At 41.5% G+C, this 23,338-nt stretch overlaps 2 protein-coding genes across 2 annotated transcripts; both read right to left on the bottom strand.

Annotated features, from left to right (window-relative positions):
* Positions 1-536: 536 nt before the first annotated feature.
* hectd3 (HECT domain E3 ubiquitin protein ligase 3) lies at positions 537-8,543 on the bottom strand. The gene is made up of 20 exons (XM_004078597.4): positions 8,419-8,543; positions 7,669-8,112; positions 7,262-7,515; positions 7,042-7,177; positions 6,317-6,438; positions 5,854-5,967; positions 5,127-5,209; positions 4,861-5,026; positions 4,132-4,213; positions 3,603-3,785; positions 3,464-3,516; positions 3,223-3,391; positions 3,027-3,140; positions 2,589-2,678; positions 1,729-1,935; positions 1,505-1,634; positions 1,203-1,277; positions 1,022-1,103; positions 865-936; positions 537-747 (listed from the first exon to the last, which is right to left on the bottom strand). The coding sequence occupies exons 2-20, from the start codon at positions 8,020-8,022 to the stop codon at positions 663-665; spliced, it is 2,571 nt and encodes an 856-aa protein (XP_004078645.1). The 5' UTR covers positions 8,023-8,112; positions 8,419-8,543; the 3' UTR covers positions 537-662.
* Positions 8,544-8,624: 81 nt separating this feature from the next.
* Positions 8,625-22,882, bottom strand: best4 (bestrophin 4). Its single transcript, XM_023965751.1, has 9 exons — positions 22,632-22,882; positions 22,466-22,566; positions 22,158-22,391; positions 21,287-21,441; positions 21,105-21,182; positions 12,750-12,902; positions 12,465-12,545; positions 12,234-12,388; positions 8,625-9,450 (listed from the first exon to the last, which is right to left on the bottom strand). The coding sequence occupies exons 1-9, from the start codon at positions 22,781-22,783 to the stop codon at positions 9,186-9,188; spliced, it is 1,374 nt and encodes a 457-aa protein (XP_023821519.1). The 5' UTR covers positions 22,784-22,882; the 3' UTR covers positions 8,625-9,185.
* Between the last annotated feature and the right edge of the window lie 456 nt (positions 22,883-23,338).

Below are 23,338 nucleotides of genomic sequence, written 5' to 3'. Positions count from 1 at the left end.
ATTAGGATCTACATGATTACTTTAAGAAATAGTTCTGCAAGTTTTACGACAAAAAATCTTTCTAATGAACTCTAAATGATAACAAATGTCGATAAACATCGTGTTAGGTTAAGGCTAACTGGATCTAATGACATGTCTCAACATTATAAGACACAAGATTATTTTCTGTTTTATTTTAAATTGTATTTTTTTTAAATCTTTTTATAATAAATCTCCTCCGGAAATTATAAAAGAGCATCACAAATATGTTTTATTACAATCTCTTCTTTGCATTTCATTCATTCCTGGCTTTAGTCCTAATTGTAAAAAATCAATGTTATAAAGTAAATCAAGAAGTATCACGGATTTTCTTTTAAATTTGGTCCTTAAAAAAGGAAATGTTGCATTTTCAGTTAGAAATGAGAACATAAAAAAGGTTTACACTTTTTGGTTTGGTCTATTTTTTTTTATACTTCAATAAGACTTATTGTTATTTCTTTTCAAAGTAATAATTGGAGATCATTTTTTTCAATGAATCAAAACTTTAAACCAGTCACTTAATGTTTCGACATAACTTTATTATTTACAGTTTTTTTTTTATTGACATATGGGTCGATAAACTGTAAATTGAAGGGAGTAGCTGTGATTTGAAGAAAGCAGCATTGATGGAGACAGCAGAGAGATCACTCTTCCCATGGACTCATGTCCGTGTCGATGGCAACGCAGTTGTACGCAGCATATCGCAGTTTCTCCTCACAGACCTTTGCGCTGCAGCAACAGGTAAGAATAGAGTACAAAGGAAATGACGTTAATAAGGAAATGTAACATCTGACATTAAAAAAAGTGCCAATAGTAAAAACATGGAAACCACAGAACTCGTCAAACCTCGGGTAGTTGGGCAGATAAAGAGTGCTTGAACATGTGGAGGACTGTGGAAGTGCATCCGTGGTTTCAGAGCTGAAACAGAACAGGGGTGGATAGAAACATCATTGCTCTTTTATTTGCTTGCTAACCATTAACTAATAACTGGACGTGTTCTCACCCTTGTTTTTCAGGAAAGACATATATGGGCGCAGGAAGACGACTTCGCCCAGTGACAAACCTCAGAAATCTGCTTCTGTCCTCTGAAAACAGAATTCAAAGGTTTCAGTTTCTTCAGACGGGCTGAAGAAATGCAAAAACAAAAAGATGGAGTTCTGGAAAAAGCAGAACAAACGACTGACCATTGGTGAAGTTTCTCAGGGCTTCCCATAAATACTGCACTCGAACATCGTTGTGTTCCAGATCTTCAAAGCGTGCTTGGCAGAAGAATAAAGTGATCAGAGGGACAATCTTCCCTGCTTTTACATGAAAACTGAATTGTTCTAAAGCTGAAGGGCTTTGCGCTAAATCTGAAACAAATGTCTATTTTTTTGTATGAAAAGCATACTGGTTTATGGTCCCCCAACAAACAAAGCTACAAATATCTAATATCTTTACTGCTTAGTTTATATTTGATGTCAATATTTCCAAGCTGGGCACTCACTGAGTCGTTTCAGAGCTTCCACACTGATCTCAGGGTCTCCACAGACTTTTTTCTCCACTTCCTGCCAGGTGAGCAGGTCCAACACAGCTTGAGGAACCACCTTCAGCAGCCCTGCCTGCATGGCTGCAATCTGCAACACGCATGCAGGTAGAGTTCCATCAGAACACTTTGGACAGAAAAGAATAAAAGCAAAGCCGTGACAGGTTCAGGAAGGCGTGTCCGACCTGCTGCTTACTCTCCTCCAGTCGAGCTTTCTGCACCAAGTGGACAAACTCACTGCGGTCCTCGTAGCGCACCGCCACGCTGCTGCCGCCTGGGATAAGCTCCACCATCTGACCGTCTGTCAGCAGCGTGTTGTAGACCAGCTCTTCTCCGAACCTAAACTCAAAGGTCTCCTTGTCCATGTTCTCCATGGCCTCCAGCAAGTTTACCTGCAACACATTTGATTCATGTTTAGAGTGGAGTTAACAGAACCCCAACTCCTGAAACCACATCAATGAAATGAGCTACATCAATCAATCTTTATTTTATTTATAAAGCACTTTTCATATAAAAGAATAACACAAAGTGCTTTACATTAAAATAAAACAAAATAGAGATTAAAATAAACAAGCACAAAATAAAAATAGGTCCCCCCTCCCCGTACCTACACAACCCCCACTTCTTACACCTCTCCCACCCCCTAATTGATGGGGAAAGACAGTGAGAATTGAGAAATAAGACATAGCCTGAGCACGAAAACGCTGATAACTGGAACCTCCCTCTCTGTGAACAGCTGAATGATCAGCCAAATGCAGCATCACAGGCGGGGACCCCTCCACCACAGCTAAGTGGTGATGCAGGTCCCCATCCAGAGCCGCAGTGGCTGAACAGCATCCGACCCAGAGGGAGAGGTTCCAGCTGAGGAAGCACCGGAACACATGCAAGAGTAACTGCAATAGACAGTTTTAACACGATAGAAACACAGAACAGGATGTGACAGAAAAAGGTGAAATGTGACAATAAAACATCTAAACTTAAGGTTTAAGGTGTTTGTTGGTTTCATATCATGATTGTAGAGCAGCAGGGAACTGAATGTCCTCACCAGCACAGAGTCAACTGAAGGGAAGTCTTTGCTCCAGCTGATGGCCTCACCAGTCAGCTGCTTCCACACCAAGCCGGGCAGAGCCAGGACCTGCAGAGGCAAAACAACGCTGAACATCTACTCGTCCTCCAGACTGAATACAGTGGTGTTTGTCTCATTTGAGTATTATCAATAAACAAACACCAAACCTCAGTGGTTCTGTATTAAAGGCGATCTAAATCTGGGCCACCTTCACATCAACAGCTGCAAGCATTTGGAATAGGAGTCAATTCACGTTTTACTGAGCTGTGGAGGAATTTCCATTCATCTTTGTATCTCTGTATCTTTGGACTTGTGTGATTTGGAGCCATGCTTGCTGTAGAACCTAAGAGGTTTTTAGCTTCTGAGTGGAATTCTGTAGTGACCAGGATGTTCTTGATGGAAATGAGCTTCACTCACCAAGAAGTCTTTCCCCCTGAGTGCAGCCCCCATCAGCTGACCGATCCACTCGTATTTCTGGAAGTCTTTGCAGGATGGATTGGGAACATAGTAATCTCTGGCCTCCAAGGAGCCCTGACAACAATAAGAAAAAGGTAAGGAAGCTGAACTCCAATATTTTTCTAACAGAAAGCAGGCAGAGATGAGGAGTAGCGACCTGGTTAGACGTCCGGAGGAAAAATGGCAGAGGTATGGGACACTCGGCTGAGCTGGGGCAAAGCTCCTCCGACATATCTGCCAGGCTGTCCCGAAACCCTCCACCTTGGTCGATGATTCCCTCTGCGATGAACTTGCATTCCCACCACTGGTCATATCGAGCTGGCCATCTGATGAGGAGATTCAAAAGTACAATCCAACACTCAAATTCGGATCAGAGGAATGACGGAGAGAAGGTGCACCTGTAATCCAGAGTCTTCTCTAGTTTGTCAGATGGCTTCAAACCCTCGTAAACCTGCAAAGAGGAATAAGACAGACAAGCTTAATACGTCTAACCTGAAAATAGACTTTGTGCACTGTGGGGGTTCTTGGTGTCGGCACCTGACTGAACACAGCATTCTTGCAGCTTGGGTCCAGAGACGGGTTGTCCCGGTGCTCCATGGCCAGACGTCTATTTATGTAAAGTCGTGGCATGAAGTTTGGCTTACTCGTCTCTGAGTCCTTCAGACACTGAGTGATGAGGGCTGACCGGCGCTTGGACAACAGTAAGAACCGCTTTATACTCTGAGAGAGACCAAAAACACCACAGTTTCATGATGAATGTCTATCCAAATTAACATAGAAGAGAAGGGTTTTAAGATAATACTTGTGCCGATCAACCAAAATCCAAACTTAAAATAAGAAATGTCTGCTGTGTGCATCATTTAGCCTTGCATTCTTTTCATGTGAAACATAAAACTTTAGCCCAACAGTATGGATTCAGAGCAGCTTTTCACTCCATAACTTTATGCAGCCTCTCAAATACACTCTCCCAAAACCCAACCATAACTTCTGCCTTCATATTTCAGAAACAAAACTCCAGTACTTTTATTACCAGCCATCTAGAAAACAGACATTCAGGCTTACTTACTTTGATCTGGTTGAAGGTACCCAGACTATAATCCCAGGCTGGCACCAAGTGTGGCAGCACGCCGTCCAGGAGGCAAATGAACCTAAAGAGACAGAAAAATGTGAGACCGCTAACAACCAGGGACTGCTGCGTACCCCCACCGTCCTCTCTGTAAGATCTATTGACTGTATAAGAAAACTGGACCGAGTGACCCCTCCCGCTGGTGTTTCAAACAGGAAGTACCCGCTGGTTCCAAGAAGTCGAAACCCCACAGACTGCTATAGAGTCTATGGGTTCTGTTGGTCAGGAAAACCATTCCTGTTCTGATACCTTTTTCAAACATGTTCTTGATAATCCTCGTTTTTTTTTTCCTATATTGCAAGTTAATGAAGTTATAAACTGACCAATCAGATGCCTCAATATACGCGGGTGGTGCTTGTTGGCCCCCACGTCCAATGTTTGGAACGAGCCCGCTTTATATTGAAGGGGTGTGGTTTTCTAACAATTCCACCCCTGGTTGGCGAGAGTGGTTGCCATACAAACGTTGACTCACACCAACTTGGATCCATCGCTGCTTGCTCATATCTTCTGGCTCCAACATGGCGACTTAAAGATTGCAAGAAAATGGTGACTGAATTGACTTCATTTGGTTGGAGATGAAAGTGAACCAGTTTCTATGGATGACGTCACACTAATTGATCCAGTTCTCTTGTACAGCCCATAGTTAAGATCACACGATCGCCTGCCCACCTTTGGATGACCAATGCCCTGCGGTACAGCACATCGGGCGGCGTTCCCTGGAGACGCGGATAGCGCACCAGGTTAGAGGACTGAAAAACATCAGCATTCAGACCCAAGTCCCTCTCACAGGAAGACTTGATCTTCAAACCTCGGATCCGGACGTCTATCCCCTCGTCTGTAAATCCCAAAACAGGACAAAAGGTTTAGGCTTTACCAGAGTTTTAGCTTCAGCCACTGAAGAAAAAGAGACGTAACACCAAGAAGAAGCGCCTTACCGCGACATTCCTCGATTCGAACCTCGATGACGGGCAGGTGGGAGGTCATATCCTCCAGCACACACACTTCCCCTATCAGATTGCTGAAGTAAACATGAAAAGCCAGGTTTGGATTTTTTTTTCTTCCAGAAAATGGAAAATGTCAGTCCTTCTGATATTTGTTTGAGTTAACTAGGTAAAAAGAAGGTTATTACGTAAGGGTTAATGGCCGACGAAGTGTGCATTATCAGAAATTAACGCACGCCGTGGAAGCCTGAACCATTCGACGCTGAGTGGAGGACGGTTATTTCCGCCAAGTGTATTTATTCTGATAATGCACACTGCGAAGGCCATTGACCTGCTTATACCATGGTCACTTACCAAAAAAAAAAATTCAGTCAGATTTTAGTACTTTATTCTTCTTATTTTTTCGGTTCAGGACTATTCGTTATGTGGTGCGGCGTGTTGTCACGGTTACGTCACAACGCTCCCCTTAGTCGGCTCAGACCGAGTGCAGCGGCAAAGGAAAGTGATATATTTGCTGGTCGTCATGATGGGTTGAATAAAGCAAGCCAAAGGACAACACAAGCCAGCTAACATAAACACCAAATGTGCTTCTATTTAAAGAAAAATTCTATTCTATTATACTTAACTGGTCTTCCAGACAACAATCAGAAAAGCCTTTTAGTACGTTAATGTGTCAATAAACACTTTGGCTCTGTTCTGAAGCACTAATGCTCAGACTCACTCATCGATGGTCACGTCACTCAGCTTCTTCAGGTTGTCTCCCTCCCCTCCATAAACTGTGACTCTCTTAGGCATGTAGTTGTCATCTGTGGAGTCCACTGTCAGGATCAGCTTACTAGAAAATTAAACAGGCTTGATCTCAATGATTAAATTCTTAATATAGGTAAAAGAGAACGGTCAAGAAAAAGACTAAATGAGATGACTTGGCTGATGAAACCAAACTAAAACAGTCTGTATTACAAATGTGAAAAGACAAGAAGTGAGACAGCACTAACGCTCTAAAAGCTCTTTGACAACATTATAAAATCTGTCTTCATGTTATTACAGGCCATAAGCTATATCAGATTCTCCTTTGTTATATAAAGATCAAATAACAGTGTCTTTTTTCTTTTTACAATAAATCCCCACAAAACGTGACTCTGAGGAGACAGCAGTGATCACTGTGCAGCTGCTCCTCTTCTTACTTCACGACCGTGCCTCTCTTCATATGCAGACGGATCCAGTGCTGTCCCTGCATCCCATCGCTCTCCCAGTAGGTTTCAGTGTCGCCGTCTGTCAGACAGTTTGCACCCACACTGGGATCTTCCTGTAAGGATAGGTCAGAGTACGTCAAAGTATTGTCAGAGTATTTCAGACTTTGTCAAAGTACTATGTTCAAGTCTGAGTATTTCAGTTATTCCACGGCATGCATTCCCGTTTCAACTGTATCAGTGACATAACCCACTAGTCAAAGTATTTTCAAAGTATATTTGAGTTGTCAAAGTAGTATGTGTGAGTATTGTCAGAGCAATTCTGTTTTTTTGTATTTCATGTCATTCAACCCAGTTGAAACTGGGTTGACAAAGTACAAAATGACAAAGTATTCAATGACAAAGTACTAGTCAGAGTATTTGAGTATTGTCAAAGTATATCAGAGTATTGAAGAACATGTCAGATTATTCTCAAAGTATGTCAGAGTTTAATGGGAGTATGCCAAAGTTTGTCAGAGTATATCAGATATCTAATAATTCATATATTTAATAATGTTTCATATTCCAATATCTGTTCCAGCTTCAACTGTATGGATGAGATAAAGCACTTTAGATCTTTAGATCTTCTAAAAGTAAATTGTGGAAAAACAGGAATCATGAGGGGAAAAACGAGTTAAATTGTGTTTTGGTGACGTAAATGTAATGTAAAAGCTGCTCACAAGGCAAGAAGACACATCTATGCTGGTCACACACTGCTTCACACTTCCAAGGTTTTCATCTTCTCTTCCAATGTATTCGTAGAAGTAATGCACCAAGTCCTCATCACTTTCATAAGTCCAGTTTGGAGGAACATACCTATAAATAAAAAGATGGTAAAAATCATTTTTGCGTCATGTGCATGTAGCTCCCAGAAGTGTGTGACACAGACAGCAGATTCACCTGAGCCTTTGGACCGCTGCAGCATCACAGTCTGCAATCTTTGGTTTGGATCCAATGTAGAGCGCGTTCCCTACATCCACCACCTGTTCCCACCTGTTGCAGGGCTTGTGGTCATAGCCAAAGAGCTGCTGTTGCCTGCTGAGCGACTCTGGTGACTCCACAGGGACCAGCCTGTCGCCCCCCTCTGTGTGTTTGCACACCAGAATCCAGCCTTCCTCCAGCTCCTGGCCGGGCCGGTGCTCGTCCAGCTGCTCCTGGGGACACAAGTTGATTCTGTGGTCATCAAAAACATCCGCAAACCTCTTAACACAATCTCATGGTCAGTGAACGATTAACAGGTGTTATGGAAGCTTTCAACATGTGGAACCACTGTAGGGAGGAGTAGAACCAGGCAAGTTCCAACAAACCTTGTTCATTTTCACCCAAAGGCCCTGGCTGTTGCAGTACTCCTCTCCGGTGGTCCGTATGCATGTCCCTTTCTTTGGTTCAATGCTGAACTTACATGATTTCTTATTATGGGGAGTCTGATGAGGACTCTCAAAGACAGACACCAGGGTCTTCCCAACCAAGGAACCTCCAGAGGTTGCCCCAGAGGAGGCGGAGAAGTTGGAGGAGGAATCCTTGCAGATTTTGTAGCACACCTCTCTGGGAACATAACACAAGGACTCTGGTACCGGCTCGCTCTTCCTAAAACTCTCGATACAGCTGTTCAGGAACCGGATCCTCCCCAGCAGCAGGTGAGGGCTGTCGCCCAGAGACATGACGACAACGGTGATGGTGGCAGGTAGCAGCGGAGGGGCATCAGATGACGTCACACCCCCGTCCTGTTTGGGTGTTTTACAGCGATGCTCCTGCAGTGCCGCGGAAAACAGCTCGTTAGAGAAAAGAAACCAACAAGGCCTCGCCGAGGAGCATCCAGTCAGCCTCAGACTCACAGACCGCCTGAACATTCAACCATCTACATCCAAGCAGACACGTTTTCATCACCAGATAAACCTTTTTCATTGAAAACAATGAAATACGTGTGTGTGTGCTCATATTAGCAACCTAGCTAGGTGTTGGGTAACTGACAGATGCTGTCCACCAAAACACCCGCATCATCTCAGCCACCGCCGCTTCACGGAGGGAAACGGCAGCGTTCACTAACGGGAGCGTACCTGCTGGAAGACGGCGAGTCTGTCAAACTCGTTGATGTGTTAATTGAACTTTCTGACAACGCGGAAGCGCCAGGTACACACTGATCGCGGTAAACTTCCGGTTCTTTCAAAATAAGAGCACGTCCGTCTGGGAGCACGTGCTCGCGTATGTTGCCGTACATGCGCGCGTGCCGTCTTCAAGCCAATGCAGCAGAAGGACTTACACCTCAGGTTATTGACATTTATTGATTGCTCAAATATCACATGCATTTCTGTCACTTTGATCCTTTTTTTACTGTTGACATTGAAAACAAATCAGTAAATTGTATAATAATTATTGACATTTTTATAGTTTAGCAGTCAAAATACATTATATGGAACAAAAAACACAGTAATCAAAAAGAACATGGATGCATAAAGAGTAGTTTTTAATAATAGCAGCAACCAAAGCAGGTAAAAAAATCAAACAAATGCCCCATAAAAAAAAAAAAAGAAATTAACAGTTGGGATATTTACTAACATTGAGAAGTCATTGCATCATAATTGTGTTTGCATAATGCAATTTATAACCATGTATTAGGCTTTTTGTTCAACAAATATATTCAATGTTTTTCAGTGAGTTAATAAACAGAAAAAATCTTCAATACCGTAAACATCATTCATACAGAATCTACAAGTCCCCTGATTTTATTGATGTACAAAATAAAATGTAAGAAACAACAAACCACTTCAGCTTTGATAACAAAACACAAAGTTCGTCAGAGTATTTGGGCCAGTTTCCATATTTCTCAGTATTTTTGTTCAGGTGGAAGCAGAGCGTTCTCCTGTTCTCGGTCACTTGCAGCATTGGTGTTGTGCTCATCAGTCTCATCTTTTTCATCTGGGTGAAACAAGACATCAGTGAGATAAATGTGGCTCTCACTGTTTACGCTGCCGTTAGTGTTCTGCAGAGAATCATCAAACCCATCGACCAGAGAGGTCCGATGCTGCAAAAACGCTCTGTTTGCTGGAGCTTCTTTAGGCTGGTGAATTTCGAGATCTTCAACGCTCATTCTGTAAATAAAGGAAAGTTTTGTCTTCAGGATAGCAGTGTGCCTTCAACACAAGCAAACATTAAACTGAATTTAAAAAAAAAGAAAAATATTGTTTTCAGGTGTGTGATACTGGCTAAAAGAAAACAAAAGTGAAATTTACCTTCAAAATAAAAACAAACATCCAGAAGTTAAAAGTAAGCAGGCCAAACCCCCGCTTTCGTTTTGTACAAATAAGAATCATAAAAATTCATAAATCTAACCACCTGACTGTTTATGTTAAATTTTTAACTGATTTCCAAATCCTGCTTCTGCTTTTGGCTCCTAAATGTACTTTGTACAGCACATTGGAAATAAAAGTCTCTATAGATTTTTCAGGTTGATGTTTGCATTAATTAAGTCTTGTGTCATTTTCTGTTTCTTAACTTTGTCTTATTTGAGATTTTCTTTGGGTTTTCATGCTTGTTTATGAATTTCAGGGTCAGGCATGATGAAAATCCAAATAAGTTTTTACATTATTGGTGTTATTTATTTGTTTAATTTCCCCTTTTACATTACAAGAGACACAACACTCTTAGATTTGAGTATTCAACTTTATAGAATTAACAATTATTTGTATTGAAGTTAATATAGTCATTCATTATTTTAGTTTTATTTGAACTAAAAGTCTGCAAAGTTAGAACTATTTGATATTTAGCGTACACCTTCATTCCTCTTTGTACAGAAACAACATTTTTTTCTTTAAAAAAATTAAGATAAAACATCTTCATGTTTATGTTTTTAATGTCAGTGAATACATGTTATGACTTTAATGGTATTGGCTTCTGGGGATGAATGTATAAAGTCACAACATCTGAGCTTTTAGGAATTTGGGGCCTGCTGGTAACATTTTCACATGTATTTATATTTGCTAAACTGAGTTCAAGCTGAGTGTTTGAGCTGCTACTTTCAGTGAATGGTCCACACTCATGAGTGCATGTCTAAATCTGGTGCAATAACTATTATCTGCTGAAAACAACACAGGCTTATTTGCATTACAAAAGGTCACCTCAGCACCAAGGTTATAATAGTTTCAGATTTTTTATTAGTTTTAGTTTTTATTTAGTTTTGAATTTTTGTTTTTAAATTTATTTAGTTTTAATTAGTTTTTAGAGGCTGTTTTACTAGTTTTTATTAGTTTTTATTTTTTGAAATTGCTTCGTTTTAGTTTAGTTTTTATTAGTTTTAGTGTTAGTTTTTTTTTTGTAAATTAGGATATTTGTCAGGTGCATGATTCAAAATCACCAGAATAAGTATTGTATGATAAAAACGCAATCAAAGATACATTTTGAAACACTTATTATTCAGAGGACACAAGGACAACCATCCTTAAATTAAAATACAACAGCCGATAACAGCATTACGTTATCTGCTCTGGCTTCTTTTTCGGGGGAGGGCGGGCGACAGGCTAGCTTGTCTAGGTACTGTTGATTTGCGTTGTTGTGTGCGCTTTTTAAATGTACTTTTAGATTCGTAGGGTTTTTCCCTTTGAGGAGCGTTCCACAAATTTTGTCTCCTGCTTCGACTACAAGGCACTTACTTTAGTTTTCGACGCTGTTATATTCAAAAAAGTCCCAAATAGGACTCTCCCGCTTTCTCCCAACTTTTACTGCAGCCATCACGCTCATGTAAATGTCTATGACAACGCTAGCCGGCAGTGTCCGACAGACATCATGTGACGTCACAGACTACGTGATGCCGTAAGGTTCAGATTAAAGCCCTGCGCGGGACTATTTTCTTCATCCCGCGCCCGCTGAATTTCTGACCAATCCCGCCCGCTCCCGCAACGTATGCGTTACACTCCCGCCCACACCCGCAATATGTATGTCCACTCCCGCCCGCACCCGCAAAACTCATAGAATTTAGTCCCGCACAGTAATAGAGATGCATTGATTTTGTATTGTCTCCCGTCCCGCAGGAAAAAAACACGTATTTGTATTGATATTATTAAAGAGATTCATGTCCCTCCTCCAGCCTCATCTTTTCATGCATTCCTCTTTTGTGTAATTTGCAACTTAATTATTAAATATATTTTCACAAATCCCGTTCGGTTAAAAGTGTGCGTGTGTGCGCGCGCAGACAGACGGCCTGAAGCGCGCTCTTAGTAAGAGGCGGGGCGGGGCGCACCCCCAACAACAGGTTAGATGACAGAGGCCATTGGGCGTCTCTACCTGGTGCCTTCACGGAGCTTCAGTACATAAGAATCCAATAGCCGCTCAGCCTAACGTAGTCCGCTAATATATATTCATGAGATATTCATGGCAGCACTGATCCCGCGGGGTTTTTTTCTGCCGCCCGCTCCCGCCCGCAGCACAATTCAAACCGCCCAATCCCGCGAGATTTGGGTTGGGTCCCGCGGGACCCGGCGGGACCCAATCCCAATGCAGCCCTCTAGTTCAGATACACAGTAAAACTAGCAGGGTGAAGTAAATAGACTTTATTTCAACCCAAAAGACTTATGTATTAACAAAGACGAAAACGAAGTATTTTTTGGGGTTAATATTATTTAGTTTCAGTTAGTTTTATACACACAACAAACAGTTTTAGTTAGTTTTCGTTTTTTTAAAAACTCTCGTTTTTATTTTTATTTCAGTTAACGAAAATGTTTTTTCAGTTCTAGTTTTAGTTTTTTCGTTCGTTTTCGTTAACTATAATAACCTTGCTCAGCACAAGGAGACCAGATATCAAAGCAGATGACAGCTCCACCTTCAGAGCCGCACTCACAGATATATGTCATAGAAAACTTTCCATGTCTTTTTACTTCACCTCATGTCAAATGTGGAACCCTTGAAAGCTGGTCGTTGAGACTCGGCTGCTGTAGACAGAGTGTAAGGGATGGAGAAGTGTCTCTGGTTCCAGTGTTTGTCCTTCACAATCGGGGCTAAATTCTGGTACATGTCATCCACGGCCAACATGGACACCTGGGAGAGCCAAGCACAGAAAAACCGTATGTACTCAAGCAAATCCTAACAGAGGCAGTGACACTGAGAGGACCACCTGAAGGTTTCTGTCAATGAGCTGGTTGGTTTCAAAGTCATCATCATCTTCTCCGAATGGGTTGATGATCAGCTCCCCCACCTGCAGAGCGAAATTCAAGTCTGATTCGGAAGGCATTGACACATTTTAGCCAAATCACATCAAATCTAAAAAGATACTAACAGGGAATTCCAACTGAGGTTTTAAAGGGCATTCTAAAATAATTAAAACTTCTTTTTAGTTAATAACAGAAAGTTAATTAGGTGGACGTTTTCATAGAAATGCTTTACAGATTTGTTGGAATACCTTGAGCCAACCAGTGTAAAAGAAGAACTGCAGCAGGGTGAAAACAGGAACATACATGTCCAGTTTATGACCGCTGTAACCCTTCTCAGGGTTGAGGAATTGTCGGCCAATCACGCAGAAAGCAAAATACGAGTAAACTGCAATAGTTACCACCTGTCCAAAAAAAAAAAAGAAAAAAGATTTAGACAAAATGTTCAACAACAAAAAAACTTCAAACCCAAAAATGAGGAATTGGCTGTTAGCTGTTTAAGTCCAAGGTGCTGTGAAGTCCTTTCAATAAAGGGAAGATGTCTGTTTTCCTAAATATGATTGCAATAAAAAGTGAATTCAGATTTCTACAGTCTTCTCTTTACCCAGGACTGGTTTCTGTGCAAGAGCTTGCAGCTCAGACATTTCCTATTAAAAAACATGTAAACCTGTCATCCTAACTGTTCTTCAAAGACAGTGACCATATACTGTAAGTCACCTTTGTGCAATTTAAAAGTTAGTCTAGATGTTGTTTATGGAGGTAAGATATTGTAGGGAGCATGTAGTTTTGTGTGTACAGCTGTTACAGTAACATCTCTCCAGAGCTTCAGTAGCTTTACTCTCTCAGATGTGTCGCAGAATTTCTTCTTTAGAGCTGTTGGAGCTGCCGCAGCATTACGCATAGCATTTATTTCCTCAAAGCTGTTGCAGCATTATTTCTTTAGGGCTGTCACAACATTACTTTCTCTGAGCCAACCATTTTCAGAACCCACAGAAATGCCTTTCGGCATCACAGGGCTGCTGGAGCCTATCCCAGCCAGTGTTAGGGGTTCACCCTGAAAAGGTCACCTGTCTGTTGCAGGGCCACGCAACCACATTCACATCTAGGGCCCATGCAGAATCACCATCTAACCTATGAAGCATGTTTTTGGATTGTGGGAGGAAAACAGAGAAAACCCACACATGACCAAGGAGAACATGCAAACCAGGACCTTCTCTCTGTGAGCTAAGAGCGCTAACCGCTATACCAGGGGCTCCACGGGATTTATTGCGGCCCTCAATAAATCCTAAATGATTGCTTTTAAATCAGCTGAACATTGCTTGGAAAAATACTGTTTTGTGGTTTCTGGCGACATCTGCAGTAAAAAAAAAAGTAATTAGACTCGGGTGTCAACAGTACAGTGTATTCATTTCACCACAAGAGGGCAGACAAGATTTATCTACTGTATGTCAGTGCCTCTGTGAAAGGAAGGAGCGTGACGACAGCAGTAGAAATGGAATCAGAGCGGGATTCAGGGAGAGAACCAGAGCAGGTTCCTTTGAGGAAAATCGTGTTGGCGAGGAGAAAAGGCGCTTTCAAGCTAACTGGACAAATGCTTACTTTGTCGTACCTCGTGGATAAAGTCCTGTGCCTTCTTTGCAGGTAAATGCAATGTTCAAAGAATTCAATATAAATCGTCACAATGTTACAAATCATAAAAACTATGACAAATTTACCGGCGAGGAGCGCAACAATAAGCTCCAACAACAAGTCTATGCGGCACAGCAGATGTTTACAAAAATGGCTAAATCCAGTGAAGCTGTGACAGAAGCTAGTAGCTACGTTGTGGCTTTGGAAATGGTCCGGTGTCGGAAGCCCTTGAAGTGACGGGGAGTTTGTAAAATAATGTATGCTGGAAGTAGCTGACATTGTTTGTCCAGAGCAAAAGAAAAGGTTTAAAGAAATAAGTCTATCAAATGATACAAATACTAGACGAGTAGAAGATCTGCGCAGCAACCTCTAACCGCAACTGGGAAAACATCTGGAGGGGCTGGTTAACTCAGGGGTCGGCAACCTGTACCTCTCAAAGGGCCATTTGGATCAGTTTCCCACTTAGATGAAAGCACAGGGAGCCGCAACAGTAGGGGTGATAGAAAAAAGGTTTTTGCCGATATATCGCGATAGTTCATTTGGCCACTTGTATTCATTCAAAATGCTGTCAGTATCTGTGTTTAATTAGTTAATTATCTATGAGATATTTCTTTCTTTTGATCTTTTGTCCACTTTCCACAACCTTGAATAGACTTTTCTGTCTGTCAAACATCCAGAGTTTTGATAAATGAGATGATGGAAATAAATTCACTTTGATGCAGACTCCTTTCTATTTATTTATTTATTTTTTAATGCAGTAAACCCAATAAATTACATTAATTTTATGGATGACAGCTATTTTTTAGTAGGAAGCAGCTGTTAGTTTGTGGCGGGTCTGGAATCATAAGCGGGGAGTCTAAGCCCCCCCCCCAGCATGTTCTACACAGACAGCGCAACATACGGTCATCCTAGCAGCAAGGTGACAGGATAGTTAGGGCACCCTGACGCAAATGTAATTAATTTTACTCGGAAATGGGTGGTCTTAGTCTAGGGCAGGGGTGCTCATTACGTCGATCGCGATCGACCAGTCGATCGTCAAGGACATGAGGGTAGACCGCGGGACAGAGAAGATGAAAAAAAAAGTACTTCTTAAAAATCCACCAGCCAATCAAAATCCTCACCGAGAAGTACAGGACTTGATTGACATGCAGAACGGCCAATCGGACATCCTCTGATGCATACGTCGCTGCAGACGTGTGTTTAAAAACACTGAGCGCGAACTCTCTGTCATAAGAGAGTTGCTGTCTGCCCCACGTCACGTCAAGTTCCCGTCAGAAGACCGCTCCGCGCAAGCGGAGTGTTTATTGAAGCCGCCCCGCGTGTGTCCTCCTGCTATCAGCTCTGCAGTTCTCGCCTGATAAATACGAGCTCATTGTGACGTATGCGAGTTGTTTGTTATCGCGAGACACACACTAGGAGGCGGTGTTGTACATGTGACTGAAGTGCATGGTGAATGGCGAGTCTGTGATAATTAAAGCCTGTTCAAACATTGGAGGTCGTCCTGACTCATCAATATTACATGGTGTCAGAAGAAAAGAATTCGGAAAGAAGAGGAAATGGCGCAGTTTCAACCACCACCAAATCTAAGTTTGCAAGGAAATTTGGCGGAAAACTGGAGAAACTGGAGTCAGCGTTTTGAGCTCTTCTGTACCGCCAGCGGCATCGCGGAAAAGTCCGAGAAGGTGCAATGTGCAACTTTTCTTCACGTCGCGGGAGATGAAGCGGTAAAAGTATACAATACTTTTGAATTTGGAGACGACGAGAAAGACAAAATTGAAGTGCTGAAAAAGAAGTTTAAGGACTATTGTGAACCTAGAAAAAACTTAACTTACATACGGCACATGTTCTTCACAAGAGCGCAGAAACAGGAAGAAACCATTGATGCATATGTCACAGATTTAAGAAACAAAGCCAAGGACTGTGAATTCAAAGATTTACATGATTCCCTGGTATGTGACAGAATTGTGTGTGGCATTACGAATGACCAAGTGAGAGGCAGATTACTCAGAGAGGCAGATCTGACACTTGAAAAGGCCATTAATATTTGCCGTGCCAGTGAAATAACGACCAGCCAGGTGAAAGCTCTCACTGAAGTAAGTAGACTGATGACAAAAGAAGATAAAGGAACATTCAAACCTGTGAAAGCAGAGTTCAAAGAAATAAACTGCAATAGATGTGGACTCAAGCATGCAGTTAAAAAATGTCCTGCATTTGGACAATCATGCAATTTGTGCAAGAAAAAGAATCATTTTGCTAAAATGTGCAGATCACAAGTTCAAAGGAAGCAGCAAGGAAAGAGAGTGCATACAGTGGAGCAGAGAGAAAGTGACAATGACATGTTTCTGGGAGCAGTAAACACAGTGGAAAAAGTCATTTCTGTGATGGATTCTGGAGATACAAACACTGAGATTTGGACAGAAAACTTCAAGATCAACAAAAAACAGGTGACATGTAAGCTGGACACAGGAGCAGATTGTAACGTCATGTCTGTGAAAACTCTCACTGCACTTGAAGCTGCAGGTTCACTGAAAGCAAGTAAAACAAAACTAGTTCCATGTTTTGGTCACAAGGTGGCAGCAATAGGCAAGAAACAACTGATCTGTGAGTACAAAGGAAAAAAGCACAAGATTGAGTTTGAAATCACTCAGGAAGATGTGAGCACTATAGTTGGAGGAACTACATGCTTAAAAATAGGCTTAGTTCAGAGAGTATATGCAGTTGGAAAAGAACAAGACATTCTCAAAGACTATAATGATTTGTTTGATGGTCTTGGTTGTTTGCCAGGTCAGCATCACATCCAAATAGACCCCTTAGTCTCACCAGTCGTACACGCACCCAGAAGGATTCCTGTAGCCCTGAGAGACAGAGTGGTCAAAGAACTGCAGAGAATGGAAAACATGGGAGTTATTATAAGACAGACAGAGGCAACAGAGTGGGTTAACAGCATGGTGACTGTAGTTACACCCAAGAAAATTCGGATATGCATGGATCCAAAAGACTTGAACAGAGCAATAAAACGAGAACATTATCCATTGCTCACTGTGGAAGAAGTTGTGTCTCGTATGCCAAAAGCCAAATACTTCTCTGTGTTAGACGCTAACCAAGGATTTTGGCAGATCAAGCTGGATGATGAAAGCTCAAGGCTCTGTACATTTAACACACCCATCGGTCGTTACAGGTTTCTACGGCTACCTTTCGGCATCTCATCAGCACCTGAAGTGTTCCAGAGAGCGGTAGCAAAAATGATTGAGGATCTGGATGGTGTTGTAAACATCATAGACGATTTGCTAGTATGTGGCGACTCGAAAGAGGAACACGATGACAGACTGAGAAAGCTGCTGGACGGAGCAAGACAATACAACCTGAAACTGAACAGAAACAAATGTTTCATCAGAACTAATGAAATCAAATATATTGGACACACACTCACAGATAAAGGACTGAAACCAGATGAAGAAAAAGTAAGAGCAGTGACGCAGCTACCCCCACCTCAGGACAAACAAGAACTACAGAGGTTTTTAGGAATGGTCCAGTACTTGGCCAAATTCATACCAAACCTGTCAGACATCAGTGTACCATTGAGACAGCTGCTTGACGGAGACATAGAGTGGCACTGGGAAGAAGCACAGAAAAAGAGCTTTGAAAATCTTAAACAGCTCGTCACCAAGGCTCCAACTCTGAGGTTTTATGATGTCAACAAGCCAGTGACACTCTCGGTTGATGCAAGTTCACAAGGCTTGGGAGCAGTTTTACTGCAAGATGGACTACCTGTAGCCTATGGGTCGCGAGCACTAACAGATTGTCAGCAAAGATATGCTCAGATAGAAAAAGAGCTGCTAGCAATTGTGTATGGCTGTGAGAAGTTTCACCAGTACGTTTATGGAAAAGACATTCAGGTTGAAAGTGATCACAAGCCACTGGAGAGCATCTTTAAGAAATCTCTGCACCAAGCACCCATGAGATTACAGAGAATGCTCCTGAGATTGCAAAGATACAGCCTAAAAGTGACATACAAACCCGGGAAAGAACTCCATATTGCAGACACACTGAGCAGAGCATTCTTAAGAGAGAAAGAGGAAGATTTGATGGGAAAAGAGCTGGAGGTAAACACGATTACACCTCAACTGCCAATGTCAGAGGAAAAGCTGAATAAGTTTAAAAAAGCTACAGCAGAAGATCCAGAACTACAACATCTAAAAGAGAGAGTTCAGAGAGGATGGCCAAAAGAGCGGCATGCTGTTCACAAAGACATTCAGCCATATTGGACATTCAAGGAAGAGATCACATACACAGCTGGACTGATGTTCAAGGGATCAAAGCTCATAGTACCACAAAGGTTGAGACAAGAAATGCTTGAAAAAATTCACGAATCACACTTGGGAATAGTCAAGTGCAAAGAAAGAGCCAGAGACATTTTATATTGGCCAAACATGTCCAAACACATTGAAGAGACAGTGTCAAAGTGTGCAGTCTGTAACGAGAACAAGAACAGTAATCCAAGAGAACCATTACTATCACACCCAGTACCAGACAGACCATGGGAGAAAGTAGGCACAGACTTATTTCACAACAAAGGAGCAGAGTTTGTGTTATGTGTGGACTACTTTTCCAAATTTCCAGAGATCATGAAACTGAAAGACACTACCAGTCACAGTGTCATAGTGGCTCTGAAATCAATATTTGCCAGGCACGGGATACCTGATGTTGTGATTTCAGATAATGGACCTCAGTATGACACTGCTGAGTTCAAGGACTTTGCTGAAAGCTGGGAATTCAGGCATGTCACATCTAGTCCCACACATGCCCAGTCCAATGGTCAGTCAGAACGAACAGTACAAACAATCAAAAATCTGCTCAAGAAATCAGAAAATGGAAAAGGAGATCCCTATATTTCACTCCTGGAGTTTCGCAATACACCACTGGAAAGTGTAGGCTTATCCCCGGCGCAGTTGCTAATGGGACGAAGACTCAAAGGAAAGTTACCAACTTCCACTTCTCTAGTCACTCCAAAGGGATCAGCTCAAGCACAGAAACACCTAAGAGGAAGACAGGAGAAGCAAAAGCTTTACTTCGACAGACAGACAAGAAATCTTCCAGACTTGCATTCGGGAGAGAATGTAAGGATGCAGAGAGGAACAACATGGCAGCCTGCAGTGGTTCTCCACAAGCATGAGCAACCACGTTCATTTGTGGTTCGTACACCTGATAGAAGACTTTACAGAAGAAACAGGAAACATCTGAGGAGAACGGAGGAGAAAACCTTTCCACCAGCAGAGGGACAGAGTATAAATGAGGAAAACAACAACAATGATGAGAGTCAACATACTGAGCAACCCAATGACAATGAACAGACTGTCGATGCTCATGACAATGAGACTCCTAACCAATCTATCTTTTATAGAACCAGATCTGGCAGACAAGTGAGATTACCTGCTAGATACAGAGAGTAAATTTCAGTTACTTAGCATTCTAAGGAAATGTTGTTATGGGTTGGGATGTTATATTTTTTAGTATAATACAAATGTTTTATTTGTTTCATTACTTGTTAAAAAGGGGGATGTGACGTATGCGAGTTGTTTGTTATCGCGAGACACACACTAGGAGGCGGTGTTGTACATGTGACTGAAGTGCATGGTGAATGGCGAGTCTGTGATAATTAAAGCCTGTTCAAACATTGGAGGTCGTCCTGACTCATCAATATTACACTCATAAGGAAGCTGTTATGTCCGAGGCGCGCGCTTCGTACGGAGCCAGCAGCGCCTTTGAAACGCCATGATGCACGGTTTACAGCAGAGCATGAAATACGATGGTTGCTGCTTTCTGTCTTTGTAATAAAACGCCTCATCTGTTAATAAAAAAGTATCTTTGTGTAATCTCACTGTGTAGTTTTTAATCATCAGTACATTAACAATAATGTTACTAATAAACATAACCAACAAACATTTACTGATAGTACTTTATATATATATATATATATATATATATATATATATATATAAATAATATTATATATATATATATTTTATATTTATAGGTAGATCTTCAAGACATTGTCGATTCAAAAGTAGCTCACACGCCAAAAAAGTGTGAGCACCCCTGGTCTAGGGGAATAAAAGGATTACGAGATCGCCACTAACTGTCTTTCCAGGAACCTTTCCATCCTGTAACTGACTCTGGTCCGCGTTCACAGCTGCAGACACGCCCCCTCCGCGTTCACGCTGCTCCCTTCCTCCTGCCCATTCGCGGTACCTTACTGTGTTAAAGGCACCACGACAATCTTAGAAGATGCGGCCCCGGAGCCGCCGGTTACCGACCCCTGGGTTAACTATACAAATAACACTTGGTCATTAAAGTTATCAAAAACAAATTTTTCTGTTCATCAATTTTTTTCCCACAAATATTGGCCCCCAGTCTAATGTCGAGTTCTTAATTTGGCCCTCTGCCATAAAAACTTTGAGAACCCCTGCATTACAACGTCCAGGCCTTCCTCTGACCTGGTGCAGCATTGTTATCTCTAAGATTTTATCTAGATATAAAAGACGGATGGATGAACTATATAGAGGAAAACGTCTTAGTTGCATATTGTGCTGCTTGAACATTTGTTCACCATCCGAATTATATAGTACAATATTTCGGTAGGAGGATGTTTAAGAGAAAATCTTTATTTAAGGTAAGCGCTACTTTTCCTGCACAACAACCTTTTATCCTGCTGCTGCAGATCTAATTCATTATTACAGGTGCTGTCAGTCCAGCAGCTATTTGCAGAAAAAACCTTTTTAAACCGCGTTTGATTTACAAAGTGTGCCAAATGTGTCTATGGATATCCTTTCCACCAGGGTGCAAGAAGTCCAGTGCATCCTTCATACCACAACAAAACCTGTTTCTAGGTGGGTTTAAAGCTTTTCAGAAAGTGAAGATAACAGTTATGAATTTATGGTAAGTAAAAAAAAAACTTCTTTTGTCACATAAATAAATACCTGTGTGTAGACCAGGGGGATGCTTATCCAGTCGTAGTGGAACAACAGGCTGCACTTGGTTCTGTATTTGTTGAGCTCCTGGAGACACAGCAGAAAAGTCAAACAAGAGTACAACCTTTATTATTTCTGACTTTCATAATAAGTTTCGTTTTCAGTTGTTCAGAGAACCTCAAAGCCCTCACATCCATCAGCAGCCTCAGAGCGATGTCATCCCTCACTCGCCCTTCCTCTCTGGCTCTGGATGCCAGGTTGGAGAACCACGTCAGAGGCATCCAGTACTTGTTAAAATCGGAGTGCAGCGACTCAAAGTTTTTCAGCTCGTGTGTTGTCATGAATCCTGGGCAGAATATTGTTTACTTTAAATATACGTTGCTTCTGAAATTTTGAAAGTTGAATAAATGGTTATTGTTCTGCTGCTTTGCCAAAGTTGCATTTGCATCTTATGCAGGCAAATAATGCAATAAATTACACTTGAAAACAGGAAAAAGTAACAGCAGATTACAAACAAAAACTTTCCTGTTTTCTAAATATTTGTAATGCAAATTAAAACCATTGGAAAGAATAAATGCAGCCAAAGCCTAAAATATTTTTTACATTTTTTTTTGTTCCTGTTTTCAAATAAGCAAATAACAAAATTGTTTTGAAATGTGTTTTATTCATTTTACCTGTAAAAGTACCAAATTGAATTTTAATGGACTTAGTGCTGTTACTTTGAGTCTTAGAGAGTACTTTTCAGATATTTTATTGACCCAGAATAAGGATCAGAATATTTGTATAGTTAGTAAATGAAAATACACCCTTGGAAAATCCATCATGGGGGGGGGCTAACTTGCCAAATAACAAATACCGGTAGTAATTAAAAAGGGGAAAGACGAGGTAAGAAGTGGACTCAGTATTAGATCTGTTTTTTTTTGTTAAACCTTTGGGACCAGACTAATCCATAAAGGGTTAAACTTGCATAAATACTGCAGAGTTTGAGGGAAATTCAACCAGAAGTATAAGAGTCCGTTCCACAAAATACAGTTCCTTTCTCAGTTTCACGGTGGATTTTACCAGCTTCAACGACGTGCTCCAAAGTTGGGAAACGCTTGCGAACTCTAGTGCTAATGGAGCGCAGAATCAGCACAGAGGATAGGTTGGCATATCTCATGAGGGTTCGTCGCAGGAGACGGCCCCTCTCATCAGCACCGTGGACGTTCCCTGACACCACCATCATCAGGTTGTCAGGCAGTGGGAAGCTTGTGTACTGACCCCACCAGCGGTTGAAGGCTTGGGTCACATAGAAACCTGCAAAGATGAATGAAAAACGCTCTGACTGATTGGTGCTCATCTGTGAGCGTAGCAGTCGTCTTCTGTCTTACCGAGAACAAACAGAACAGGGATGAAGTTGGAGTTTGTGAACTGATCACAGTAAAGGGCGACACGCTCAAACAGATCCTGCTGCTTTGGTGTGAGCAGGAACCTATGAAACGGAGAGACACATTGAATTTTCTATGCATGGGATGTGCTAGAAACCATAGGACTGACCTGTAAAAGATACTGAAAAAGACATAAACTCCACAAAACACCAGGAACTCCTTGTACAGCAGCCGGTAAATGCTTCCTTTCCACCTGAAGAGGAGCCTGGAGAATCCGTAAAACCTCACATTGGCCACTTCCAGAGAATAGGAAATTGTCATTTTTGTGCAGGGATTTCCCACTAAATATGTAAAAAAAAAACTCTTCAAAAGGTTAAGTGAAGGTGTTCAAACACACAGTGGTGGTCTGTCAGATCCCCGTGGAAGAAGGAGTCTTCCTCTAGAGCTCATTTTAAACCTTCTGATGTGCCGTCATAAAATAACCTCCTGGATTTATTACATGGGAACTGAACAGGTACTATTTCACCAGCACTGATGGGACTACAGGAGCAACAACGTTGACTGTTTCTCAGGAAAAAAGAAAACTGTGTACATTATAGCCAGATCCATTCACTTCACTGTTAATAAAAACATTAACGTCGGAACATTTAAAGAGAAATATAGAGAAAATTATTTTAAAAAAACACGCTAATTAAGTGTTTTTAATGCTGCTAATTTAACAACAAATCATGGAAATCATTCAGTACAACTGAGATTCCAAAGGGGCAGTTGAACCCACACAAATGTTTGGACTTAGTTTATTTCAAACAATTAAAACAAAATAAAGCTAAAAAAAACAAACAACAGAAATATATATTTAGACGGAGACATTTCAAA

This window comes from Oryzias latipes, chromosome 17 (assembly GCF_002234675.1).
Source record: "Oryzias latipes chromosome 17, ASM223467v1".
Classification (NCBI taxonomy): Eukaryota; Metazoa; Chordata; class Actinopteri; order Beloniformes; family Adrianichthyidae; genus Oryzias; species Oryzias latipes.
This window is presented reverse-complemented; position numbering and strand designations above follow the sequence as displayed.